Consider the following 12,193-nt stretch of genomic DNA (forward strand, 5'->3'; position numbering starts at 1 on the left):
TACAGACTCTGCAGCTTGCCAGGATGTTTTTAAGCACGCTTTGATGTGTAGTTCAAACAGTAGATTTGTCCTGGCAGACAGAAGCACTCACAAATTCATACACAGCCGGTCTCCTCTTCCCTCCTCCCCACTGTCCCCCATCTCATGAGATTATAATTTAGCTTCATTACAGAGGAGTTTTACTTTTATTTGAAAGCTGTCTAAATCCCCCTCCTGGGTCTGTGCATTGTGCTGCTGTGAGTTTATGGATGCTGAGAAAACGTTGCAGGCGGTGGGAAGGCAGCGGCCGGGCGGTGCAGGGGAGCACAGCACATCCCTCACCTCTCGGCTTTGTTTAGGGGCGCTGTGGGTGTGCGTCGTGCTGAACCCTCACTGCAAGCTGGAAGAGAAATCCTCCTGGCTTCGGCAGCTGCGCAAGTGGGGCGAGATGGACGTGTGTCCCCTCGAAGATGGCAATTATGGCAACGAGCTTCCCAACATCACCAATGCGCTCACGCAGAGCTCCAGCCACAGCCAAGGTGAGTTCGGGAATCTGCCAAAAAAATGCATTTCTGTAAGGGAGAGATTCTTTGGTTTGAGGGGAATGGGGTTGTGTTTTCAGAAGTTTGCTTCTCGCAAGGTTCTGAGTGGTGCTGCTTGGAGGAGGACAGCTCGTGCTTGGTGCTGTGCACATAGAGACCCAACTCAGCGTGCTGCTGGGTGCTGGCACATGGGCTGAGCAGGCACTGAGTGCTGGCTCAGGGCTGCTCCCACTGACGTCAATGGGAATCTCACCCTGGGAGCAGTTGGACCGTGATTAATGCTTTGAAAAATCCCCTCCACCCCCCAGAATAAATCCCAGCACAGTGCAGGGCTCTGGGGAGCTGTGGGGCCATCAGCTGGGCCGTCCATTCTGAAGCTGGTTTGGGGGCATACACGTGGCTCCTGGTTCTGCTTCCTGTGATGGTGTCAGCCCTGAGCAGAATGGCAACCTGGGTTTTCCTGGTCACTGGCACTGCTTGAATTGTTGCAGAGCTGAATTTAAAGCCCATGCTAAAAGATGGAAGTGGCATTGAGGGACATGGTTAGTGGGCATGGTGGCAATGGACTGGCAGTTGGATTAGGTGATCTTAATGGTCTTTCCCAACCTTAACGGACTCTGTGATTCTATGAAAGCAAGGAGCGAGGTGGAGCAGAGCCCCTTCCTTTGGCCCAAGATAGACATTAATTGAAACTCACTGCTCTCGCAGTGCCTCCATCTGCTGCATGAGAATTGGCTGTGGGTTTGTTACACATAGCCATGGAGCAAACTGCTGCTGTCCCTGGCCGCACGCCGGGCATCCCATGTGCACATCGCAGGCCGGGAACAGCTCGCCTTACAGCTGGCCTCGCTCCAGCTCTACATGGCCAGGATTGCCTAGTGCTCCCAGCCCCGCTGCTCTTCGGGGCTGGTCACATTCTGGGATGTGCGCACGGTGTTTCCAGAGTGCCTAGGATGAAAACAGAGCTGGGATGTATCCTAGGGCTGGTGGTTATGGGTATGCAAATAGCACAGTGAATTGCTGCCAGCCTCCTTTATTACTGTCAGGCAACGGCTGATTGCCGAAATCCTTCCTGCCCAACTCAACCTGGCGGAGGGTCGGTGCTTTACGCACGAACACCTGTTTAATTTCTATCCACCTCGGGGTGCCTGCAGCATTCAGGCTAATTGCTTGTTACCATCGCTTCCAGAGCGTGTTTACCCAACCTCCTGGCTCAGCACTGAGCGGAGCCCTTTGTTTTCCCCTCCCCGACGCGTCTATCTGCAGGACCTCGCGTTCCGCGTTGCACTGCGATCGAGGCTCCCTGTTTTGCAACGCACGGCTGCTTTTTGCCCTCCTGTTCCAGCGTGGCTGGGCGATAGCAGGAGGGCTGCAGACAGCCCAACAAAGCGCCCGGCTGCTCTGTCTGGATGGGGTGAAAACCTCCTCCTGCCCTGCAGCTCCCAGACGGGAAGCGAGCGCTACCTGCTCCCACTGTCTGCGAGAAACAATAGCCCAACAGGAGAACAATAGCCCAGCAGAAATGTCAGCTAGATGAGCCAGACCATGCAATTGCTAGATACATCAGAGAGCAATAAGCAGCAGCTGGATTTGTTGCAAGCCTCAGCCCCGTTGTATGGGCAAACCTCTGTGTAGAGAGGGGTCACATGCATGGGCATAAGTCTAGCAAGCAGGCTGTTCTGGTTTTTTTCTTCCATTAATACAGAGCACGCCTCATTAATGCATTAATACGTAACGAGCTTTATTGTTTTGGGTTGCATACAAGCATTCAATAGCTTTGAAAATGACATTTTGGTTGCAGAGCAGCTGTGTGAAGGAGCACAACCATTGCTGCAGGGAAGCAGTGGGGTTCAAGACAATGGATGCCCTCTCCTTCCTTCCCAGTTCTCTTGCACACACTGTGGTGTTTACTGGGAGGGGTGATGGTCACCCCAATTTGCCCTGATGCCAGTGACATGCTCAGGGCTTCCTTTCAAGCCTGTCAAGGTGCAAGGCGACCCTGGGGCCGAGGAAGGAGACTTGGTTTGGTGGGCATGGTGGTGATGGGTTGCTGATTGAATTGATGACCTTGGAGGTCTTTTCCAACCTTAATGATTCCATAAGGTGCAGGAGGGTCCCACCGCTGCCCCAAGGCTCTGACGATTTTTCTCTTTGCAGACTCACTGGCCAGGCCCAGACGAACCGTGTTCACCCGTGCCATTGAGGGCTGTGACCTGCACTGGCAGGACAGCCACCTGCAGCGCATCATCAGCAGTGACTTCTACGTGTCCCCTGCCTACCAGCGGGAAGGCGAGAGTCTGCTCTTCAACTCCCAGGGGCAGCCGCTGTGGCTCGGTAAGCATCCAAGCAGCAGCTCCAGCGTGGCCTGGGTGGATGGGTTGGTTTGCTCATGGAAAAGAACCACCTGAAGCATCAAAGGAGTTTCACTACCCTGCATCCTTGCAAGGTTCAGCGTTATAAATTGAAAATATCTCGACAACCTAAACTTTAAAACCTCAGTAACTGTCTCAGGATGAGAGCAGGTGAGGCGGGAGGCTTATGGGTTCCTTGTAACCGTCACCGCTCAGACTGACCCCAGAAAAGATGTGAGCCCTCACATTTCTGGGAGTGTAGACGCCTCATCTGCACAGCAAAGGAGGAGAATGTACAGATACTGAAAGGCCAGAGCCCACCACTGCTCTGTCCTTTACTGGCATAGGTAGAGCAGGAGAGGACATTTCTACTCTGGGCTGGATTTCCCATAGCAGCTGTAGGTGGTGGCATGGGGCTGGTGCTTCCATGGACTGGATCTAGAATAGATGTGATGAACACATCTCCATTTCTGTGGCACAGACTCTGGTGAGCCTTTAGGCAGCGCTGGTTGATACAATCACCTTGATTTTGGCTTTAGTGCTTTTGCTTCCTTGGTTCCCCTTCAGGGAACTTGTGCTGGGATAGGAGTGAGGTTTGTCAGCAGCTTGCATGATGAATTCAGTGAGAAGCTGAATGTTTCGTCCGTTTAGTGAAAGGAGTGAACAACAAGAAGGTCTCTCATAGATGTGTTTGTTCTTAAACCTCTTCCTCATGTTCCTTGCTAGTGACCTCTGGGATGTGGAAACCTCATTTGTGGAGGTGGCTGTCTGCATTTCCAAAGCTCTCTGGTCTTTTCCAGGAATAGAAATGATCCTTCTGCCATAACTTTAGATCTTCTGTGCTTGCCTTTTTTTTTTTTTTCCCCTTGGTAGGACATTCTGCAAGAAAATGGGATTTTTGCTGCTTGTTATGCGGCATGTCATGTCATCTGCTCCTGCTAATTTCTCACTCAGTCATAATCCTCTCCACAGTTGCTTGTGATTTCAGGTGAGCAATGAGCAGCAGGAGCAGATGAATTTCTAAGCAACTTTGAGTCTTGGGGGTTTCACGCAACTGTTCCTAATAATAAAACACCAGGTAGGAGGGCTGTGGAAGAGATGAGGTCTCTGTGGAGTTCACTCTGTGCAGCAGTCACAGAAGCAGTTCAGAATGTCATCCCAAATCTGCCAGTGTCCCCAACACAGAGCTGAACGCCACTGCTTCCCCTAGATACTGTTTGTGGGGGTCAGGATTTAGGGGCTGCTGCAGGCTGGACGTGGGGAGAAGTCCCATGAGTATTCCCAGTAGACATCCCAGCCAGGTGCAGTGGGAGAGTGAGGACATACAGGCTTGCAGCTGGGGCGTGGGGCAGACGAGTAGAAGAAGATGCCCTGAAGCCTGGTGCTGTCAGGTTTTCTTCCCTATCATCCCCTGGATTTCTGCTCTCCCTTGGCTCAGCCCGCCCTGTGTCTGCCCTTGCCTTGTAGAACACGTCCCGACAGCCTGCGCTCGGGTGGACGCCCTGCGCTCCCATGGCTACCCCCGGGAGGCTCTGCGCTTAACCGTTGCCATCATCAACACCCTGCGACTGCAGCAGCAGAGGCAGCTGGAAATTTACAAGCATCAGAAGAAAGGTAGGAGCAGAGGGGCTTGAGAAGGGGCCCGCAAGTGCTGGCCGGGGTGTCCCAGGTGGTGGGGAAGACTCTCAGAGCTCAGAGGTGGGGGAGCACCGTGTGGGACTATGTGCCCCCAAAATGACAAACTGTCCATTTGCTTGAGTCCAATTGCTTGAGCCAAAGTGCTGCTATACCCATACATCAAGGACGCAGCGATGCCCAGGGACACAAGCTGTTCCTGCTGTCTGGTTGCGTGCGCGGATCGCACGGGTGATAGCAGGTGATGCTGCTTGCCCGCAGCACTGCGGTAGCTGGCTGCTTGTGCTACCTCCACACTGCGTTTACATTTGCTGAGTAACATGGACAGGAGACTAGACCAGCATCGCTTATTTTGCATTTGCAGTTGGCAGAGAGTTGGGGCTGGTTGCTGCATTGCTGATAGTGGTTTGGTAGCTCCTCTGGGCCTTGCTAGCTCAGCCAGTTTGAGAGCGTGCCTTCCAAATCATTCAGGCAACCACTGCTTTATGGACATTCCTGTGTGCTCCTGGGGACTGAGTTTGAGCCACTGCATCTCCTCCAGCCTTTTGGGGCACCTTTTTGTACTGGGTTCCTGCTCTTCCTATTGTCTGAGTGCCCTTGTGGTGGCTGCTCTGAACTGCTCGTGGCTGTTGGAAATTTCCCATGGCCCCTGGAGGTACCTGTGTCCCTAGCCCATGGGGTAAGAAAAAGCCTCTGGTCTTGGAGACCTCTCTGGGTGGAGAACCCATCATAAAATCCTCACTATTAATTTCTTTCGTTTTTCCCTCTTCTTTTTCAGAGCTGCTGCAGCGAGGTGCAACAACCATCACCAACCTGGAGGGCTGGGTAGGCCACCCTCTGAACCCCATCGGCTGCCTCTTTCTCACACTGACCGAAGCTTGTAGATTAGAAGAGGAAAATTGCCTTGAAATCTCAGGTACTGAGTGCTCTCTCACTCTCTGCCAGGCAACTCCAGCTGGTCCTGAGTGCAGTGCTTGGCCTCAAGGCTCCTGAGCCCCACACTTCCTGTCCCCAGCCCTGGGGTTTGCAGCAGAGCAGGGCAGCTGCTTGGCAGAGCTGAGCCAAGATATGCTCATCTGGGAAAGGCTTTGTTATCAGCTGTGTGTCCTCTTGCATGTGTCTCAGGGCTCCTATGTCTCACAGTTGAGAGCAAGGAGAAGGGTGAAACTTTGCATCTCCATCATCTTTGGGTAACCAAAGGCACGCAGCAAAGGAAATGTTGGGTCTTGCTTCTGAATTAGAAAAGTTTTTTTCTCAGCCCTCTAAGAGACTCCTCTAACTCTTCTGTACTTCTCCCTTCTTCCAGACACCGGGGACAGCAAACCCCCTGTCTACCAGCATGTGCCCGTCACAACCGGCAGCCAAGACAGTGGCGAGTCCTACCTGTCCCTGGCCTTGGAGGTGGCCCTGATGGGGATGGGCCAGCAGAGAGTGATGCCTGAAGGCCTCTATGCCCAGGACAAGGTGTGCCGCAACGAGGAGCAGATCATAGCCCGTCTGCAGGACCTGGAGCTGGACCCAGTGCTGGTGCAGACCCTGAGGAAGCAGTGCATCCTGCTGCTGGAAGGTGAGGGCTTCTCTTTGGGGTAGCAAAGACAGCTTTGGGGTAGCCGTGTACTGATGCTAGTGGTGTACTCGTAATAACAATGGCCAATGGGCTTTGCTTCTAGGTGGCCCCTTCAGTGGCTTGGGAGAGGTGATCCACCGTGAGAGTGTCCCTATGCACACCTTTGCCAAATACCTGTTCTCTGCCCTGCTGCCCCATGATGCCGACCTAGCGTACAAGCTGGCTTTGAGGGCCATGAGGTTGGTGCATGACTTGTTCTGATTTTCGTTGTGGGGAAGACAGACGTCTGATGCTCCCTTTATCCGTGGGGACGTTTCCTTTCTGTAAGACCTGGGATTGATGACACTCAGGTCAGGAAATGAGAGTGTGGAAGGGCTGACATGGTTCTTCCACTGCAGCAAGTGAAGCTGGGCTCCTGCTCTTTCCCTTGACTTCCTGAGATTTTCAGTCTTTGGAATATCACCACTCAGGCAGGTAACCAAAAACCGCTGCAGAGGCCCTGGGGAAATGTACTGCTGCTTCTGATCATAACTGGGCATCTTAAGGAGAACCAGATGATGCAGACAGGAGTGCTGTCGGGCTCTTTGACATAAAAGGAGCACAGAGGGAGGAGGATTTTCTCTTTTTCTTTTTTTTCTTGCCTTTTTGTTGTTTTTTTTTTTTCCCCTGATGCTTGTGTTTTTCCTTCCAAGTTTATAAATCACTTCACGGATCATTCTCCTCTTTTCAAGTCGATCTGAGATTGATCCCCATGCCCATGTGGCGTGCATGCAGCCCAGCAGCCTCTGCACATGCATGGCAGCAGGAGGCTTTCAGAGGCACTGCAGGATACAGCCCCCTCCTCGCTCCCCATCACCACATCCTGTGGCTGATCTGACATTGTCTCCTCTGTTTGTCCTTCAGGTTGCCAGTGCTGGAAACCACAGCACCGTCCGGTGATGTGACTCACCCCCACCACCTGGTGTCGGTGGTCCCCAGCAGGTACCCACGCTGGTTCACCCTGGGGCATCTGGAGTCACAGCAATGCGAGCTGGCATCCACCATGCTCACGGCGGCCAAAGGTTGGTGTGGGACCAGGGTTGTTGGACAGGTAGCTGCCCAGAGGCTGGGGAGGGATTTGGTGGGGAGCAATATTGCAGGAGTGATAGGGAGGGGATCTAAGAGTGCTGGAGTGCTTGGTGTGGGAAGCACTCAGCAGCCCCTCCAGAATTGGGAAGCCCTTTTGAATCCTGTAGGATGTGAGCGATGAGATGTGGCTGCACAGAAAGGATTTTACTGGAGACAAGTTTCCGTTTGCTCAAGTCTGACAGACAGCAGCATAGAGCCTCCTTGCCCCATCCCTGGAAGTGCCCAAGGCCAGATTGAATGGGACCTGGGCAGCTTGAGTTGGTGGGGGGCAAAGCCCACAGCAGGGGTTGGAATGGATGGGCTCTAAGGTCTCTTGCAACCTAACCCATTGTATGACTGTCTCCATCCTGTCCTCCTCCACCTCTCTGCTTGTCCGGGGCTGATAGCGTCATGCCTCTCCTTGCAGGTACCTGGATGGAAGTGGCTTATCCTTAGTTTCTCAGCCCCTTGTGGGGATGAGAGCTTTATGCTGGGGCTGTAGAGCTGGTGGATTACATCTGTTTCTCCCACTGTGTCTTTCCCTGGGTGTTCCCCCGCCACAGCGTGTCCCAATGCGATCCTGTGTCCTCAGAGCGTTTCTCACCCACGCCCCCGCTAGCCATTTTTGGGAGATTTGGATGCTGGTGGTGGTGCAGGCGGCTGCTGTGGGAGGCAGGCGATATATTTAGCTATTAGTCATCTGAGATGTCTGTGTGTACCCAGGTGCAGTGCTGGGGTTTTCACATTGCTGTGTGTTTTTTTTCAGTTTTCTTTGCATGAGATTCATCTGCTCCGTTGGTGGCTATGGGAGTAGAAACACAAATCTGGAACAAGACAGGGTGATGGGGCGCGTCAGCATCTCTGGTCTGTGCTCGCATCAGAGGCCCCTCTCCCCATCCTGTGTCCAGGAGGGGCTGATGTCTCCCACAAGGCTGAGCTGGGGGTTCAGGCTTGGGGTCAAGTCAGGAACCTGCGCAGGGGTCAGCTGGTTTCCAGGGAAGCATCATGATGCTATGGCCAGTAAAGGCATGGATAGACAGCACATCTTGGGTGATACATTAAAGCTGGATGTTACTGGGGGGAGTCTGAGCCATCTGACCATCCTTGCCTGCATCCAGGGGACATGCTACGTCTGCGCACGGTGCTGGAAGCCATCCAGAAGAACATCCACTCCTCCTCCTTGATCTTCAAGCTGGCCCAGGACGCATTCAAGATTGCCACACCAGCCGACAGCAACTCAGACACAACACTCCTCAATGTTGCACTGGAGCTGGGGCTCCAGGTATAGGATTGCACGCATGATGCTGGTGGCCCTTTTGCCCTACTAACTCTGGTGATGGTCTTCTACCAAGCACATGGTCGCCCATGGCACGCAGGGGTCTCGTGGAAGGGGTACATTCATCATTGCATGGCCTTGAGAGGGTAGAGCTCAGCCTCTGCTGAGGTTTGGGGGAAGTTTTGGGTGAGGCAGCCCTTGAAAGCCTCGCGGGGAGTCGATAGTGAGCGGGGTCATGGAGAATATGGGGGAGCACCGTGGTGTTAAGTGGCCTCAGTGGATCCCCATAGGATAGAGGGTCACCCTGTGTTTGTCTTGCAGGTGATGCGCATGACCCTGTCCACCCTCAACTGGCGGCGGCGGGAGATGGTGAGGTGGCTGGTGACATGTGCTACGGAAGTGGGTGAGTGTCTGGCCCACATGTGGTGGAAGAAGAACGGGCACAGGGATCCCTAAAGCCACTTGTGGCCCTGGGTTTAAGTTTCTGAGCTCTCTCCTGACCCCTGTGTCTCTCGCAGGAGTGAGAGCTCTGGTGAGCATCCTGCAGAGCTGGTACTCGCTGTTCACCCCCACGGAAGCCACCAGCATCGTGGCGGCCACGGTGATGTCCCACAACACCATCCTGCGCCTGAGCCTGGACTACCCGCAGCGGGAGGAGCTGGCCAGCTGCGCCCGCACGCTGGCCCTGCAGTGTGCCATGAAGGACCCGCAGAACTGCGCCCTGTCCGCCCTCACCCTCTGCGAGAAGGACCACATTGCCTTCGAGACAGCCTACCAGATCGTCATCGACGCCGCCTCCACCGGCATGACCTACACCCAGCTCTTCACCATCGCCCGCTACATGGAGCACCGGGGCTACCCGCTGCGGGCCTTCAAGCTGGCCTCGCTGGCCATGACGCACCTCAACCTGGCCTACAACCAGGACACGCACCCGGCCATCAACGACGTGCTCTGGGCCTGCGCCTTGAGCCACTCCCTGGGCAAAAACGAGCTGGCGGCCATCATCCCACTGGTGGTGAAGAGCGTGCACTGTGCCACGGTGCTGTCGGACATCCTCCGCCGCTGCACCATGACGGCCCCAGGGCTGGCCGGCATCCCCGGCCGCAGGAACTCGGGCAAGCTGATGTCCACCGACAAAGCACCCCTGCGGCAGCTGCTGGACGCCACGATAAGCGCCTACATCAACACCACCCACTCGCGGCTCACCCACATCAGCCCGCGGCACTACGGGGAGTTCATCGAGTTCCTCAGCAAGGCCAGGGAGACCTTCCTCCTGGCGCAGGACGGGCACATACAGTTCGCCCAGTTCATTGACAATCTCAAACAAATCTACAAAGGCAAGAAAAAACTGATGCTGCTGGTGCGGGAGCGGTTTGGGTGAGCCAGTGGTTTGGGCAGGGTCCGGCCGCAGCACGGGGACTCGGGAGAGAAGAAGGAAGGAGAGCGGAGAAGACCTTCCCCCCATCGGCAGAGGCTGCTCCGTTCCGTTCTTCTGTTTCCTTTTTATTTTATTTTATTTTTATTTTTTTTTGATGTTATTTTCTTTCTCGGATTTAACCATTTCACACGCTGAGAGGATCCAGAGATTCTTTGGGCACAAACCAAAAGGCAACCAGGAAAAAGGATGGTTTGCTCAGCCCCTGCCCTCCCTTGCCAATACCAAAAGCTAACCTGGAAATCTAATACCTCTTTCCTGAAGAAAGCGGTCGCTGGAGGGATCGGAAGGTTGCAAAGTGCAAAAATCTTTATAATTATGTTGGGGGGAAAAAAAAATGAAAAAAAAAAAATAAAAAAAGGAAGGGGAAAAAAAAAAGAAAAGAAAGAAAGAGGGAAAGAAAATGAAAGAGAAGGATGAAAGAGACAAAGAGCAAAGGAACCTGCAACACTAGAACCTCATGCGTCACCAAAAGCGATGGCTTTGCAGAGCGCTTCTCCCGCCCGCCCGAGACATGCAAACTCCTCTATTTGTGAAGATACTTCAATAAAAACAAGTTAAAGTAACTGTTCTCAGGGATTGCTTACTAAAAGTAACACACACACAAAAAAAAAAAGAAAAAAAAAGAAAAAAAAAAAGCATTTATGATACTGTAAATACTATAGTATATGTGTCAATTATTAAATTGTAAAGTTATAATTATTTATAATTCTGTCTTTTATTTGGGGGATACTTGAAATTGTCGTGGGCTGGGGGGATTATTTTTATTATTGCTATTATTATTATTATTATTATTATTATTATAACTATTATTTAAAAACAAACAAACAAAAACCACCACAACCACAGACAAAAAGAGGAGGAAGCACGCAAACATTCTCAGGTTTCCACAGCATCGTCGGCAGCAAGAAGGGTGTGGGGGGAGGCGGATGTCCGCACTCAGCTGGGAGCACCGGGACGGACAGACGGACGGACGGATGGAGGGAGGAGCAGCAGCCTAGCGCTTGAGGACAGCGAAGGAAAGGATGAAGGACTCTGCTGGGATGTGCACAGACTCCGGCTCCCGAGTGGCAGAGGACGGCGCGGGAGCGACGCGGGCACCCAGTGGACATCGCCCAGCTCTTCGCCTGTGCCCCACGGGCGCCCATGTGTGAGTGCGAGGTGCGTGGGTGCGTGCATGCCTTCATCTTGGGGGGGAATGGGGCTGCCTGGGGGCGGCTGGACTCTCCCATCCCGTCCCACTGGGAAGGCAGGGATGGATGCTCGCCCCGAGCCCGCAGCGGAGCCTTCGGCCCCCGGCCGGCAGCTCTGAGGTTTTGCTTCGTTATTTTTCCGACGGGTTGGGAGGGCTGGGAGGGCCGGGGCCAGTCTGGACAGTGACTTGTAGTTAGGAACATGGGCTAGTTATCTGCTGTCTGGTTTGACTTTAATTTTTGGAAAGTGACTTTTGTCTGCGCTCCGGCCAGGAAACCAATTGTACTCAGTATCTGTCGCCACCGAAATAGCATTCTTCAACCAGTCTGTTTTTCTTCTTTTTTTTTTGTTTTGTTTTGTTTGTGTGCGTGTGTGTATGTGTGTGTGCGACCTCTTCATCTGATGTTTAATAATAAAAGGGATGAACATTATCATGCGTATGTACCATGTTTCTCTGAAGCCAGAGGGATCTCCAGACAGCCTCATGTTGCGTGCAATGCAAGCATGGCACATCCCCAGCCTATGCAGCATCTCAATCCCCCCTGTGGTACCCAGCACCCTAAGAAGGCTCACAGAGAATCCTGTCCAATCCAGGATGTGATTCCTCACTGTGCTCAATCCACTCTACAGCTGCCCTGTGTGCTGTGGGATGTGTTGTAACCCCAGGCTCAGGATACTGCCAACACCCAGCACTGCTTTTTGCAGTGGGTGCTGAGCCCCAGGCACAACTGCTCGTGGGGAACAGAGGAGATGAGATGTGTGGCTGGGGGATGGTCCCAGAAAGGCTATGTGATGGCCTTGCTAACACTATGCTATCAACTGCTATTGCAGCCAGCATGGCAGCATCTGGTGGTGCTGGTGCCTGGAGGGTGCTGGCTGTCTCCAGGTGAGTCCTGCCAGGTGGACCACCAACTTCGTAACAACCTGAATCACGGTCATGCTGCCCATTTCCACCTGAGCAGAGCTGTGTCATTGGCTGTTGAGGGCTTTGGCAGTGCTCATGCTGAGCCCAGGGTGGCATGGGATATAAGCCCTGAGCTCCCCATGAAAGTGCCAGCTTTAGGCACCCCTTCTCCCCTGGCAGGGCTGAGTGCATTCCTAGTGCCA

At 53.4% G+C, this 12,193-nt stretch overlaps 1 protein-coding gene across 1 annotated transcript in view; it reads left to right on the forward strand.

The window, feature by feature from the left end:
• The window catches only part of ZSWIM5 (zinc finger SWIM-type containing 5), an 82,008-nt gene extending 70,491 nt beyond the window's left edge, over nt 1-11,517 (forward strand). The window contains 10 exon segments of the mRNA XM_052667023.1: nt 339-518; nt 2,679-2,855; nt 4,340-4,486; nt 5,286-5,423; nt 5,814-6,074; nt 6,178-6,313; nt 6,978-7,135; nt 8,300-8,463; nt 8,779-8,860; nt 8,976-11,517. Coding sequence (XP_052522983.1) covers nt 339-518; nt 2,679-2,855; nt 4,340-4,486; nt 5,286-5,423; nt 5,814-6,074; nt 6,178-6,313; nt 6,978-7,135; nt 8,300-8,463; nt 8,779-8,860; nt 8,976-9,838 — 2,306 coding nt within the window. The 3' untranslated portion in view covers nt 9,839-11,517.
• The last annotated feature ends 676 nt before the right edge of the window (nt 11,518-12,193 follow it).

This window comes from Tympanuchus pallidicinctus, unplaced genomic scaffold (genome assembly GCF_026119805.1).
Source record: "Tympanuchus pallidicinctus isolate F22 unplaced genomic scaffold, pur_lepc_1.0 scaffold7, whole genome shotgun sequence".
NCBI classification, from domain to species: Eukaryota; Metazoa; Chordata; class Aves; order Galliformes; family Phasianidae; genus Tympanuchus; species Tympanuchus pallidicinctus.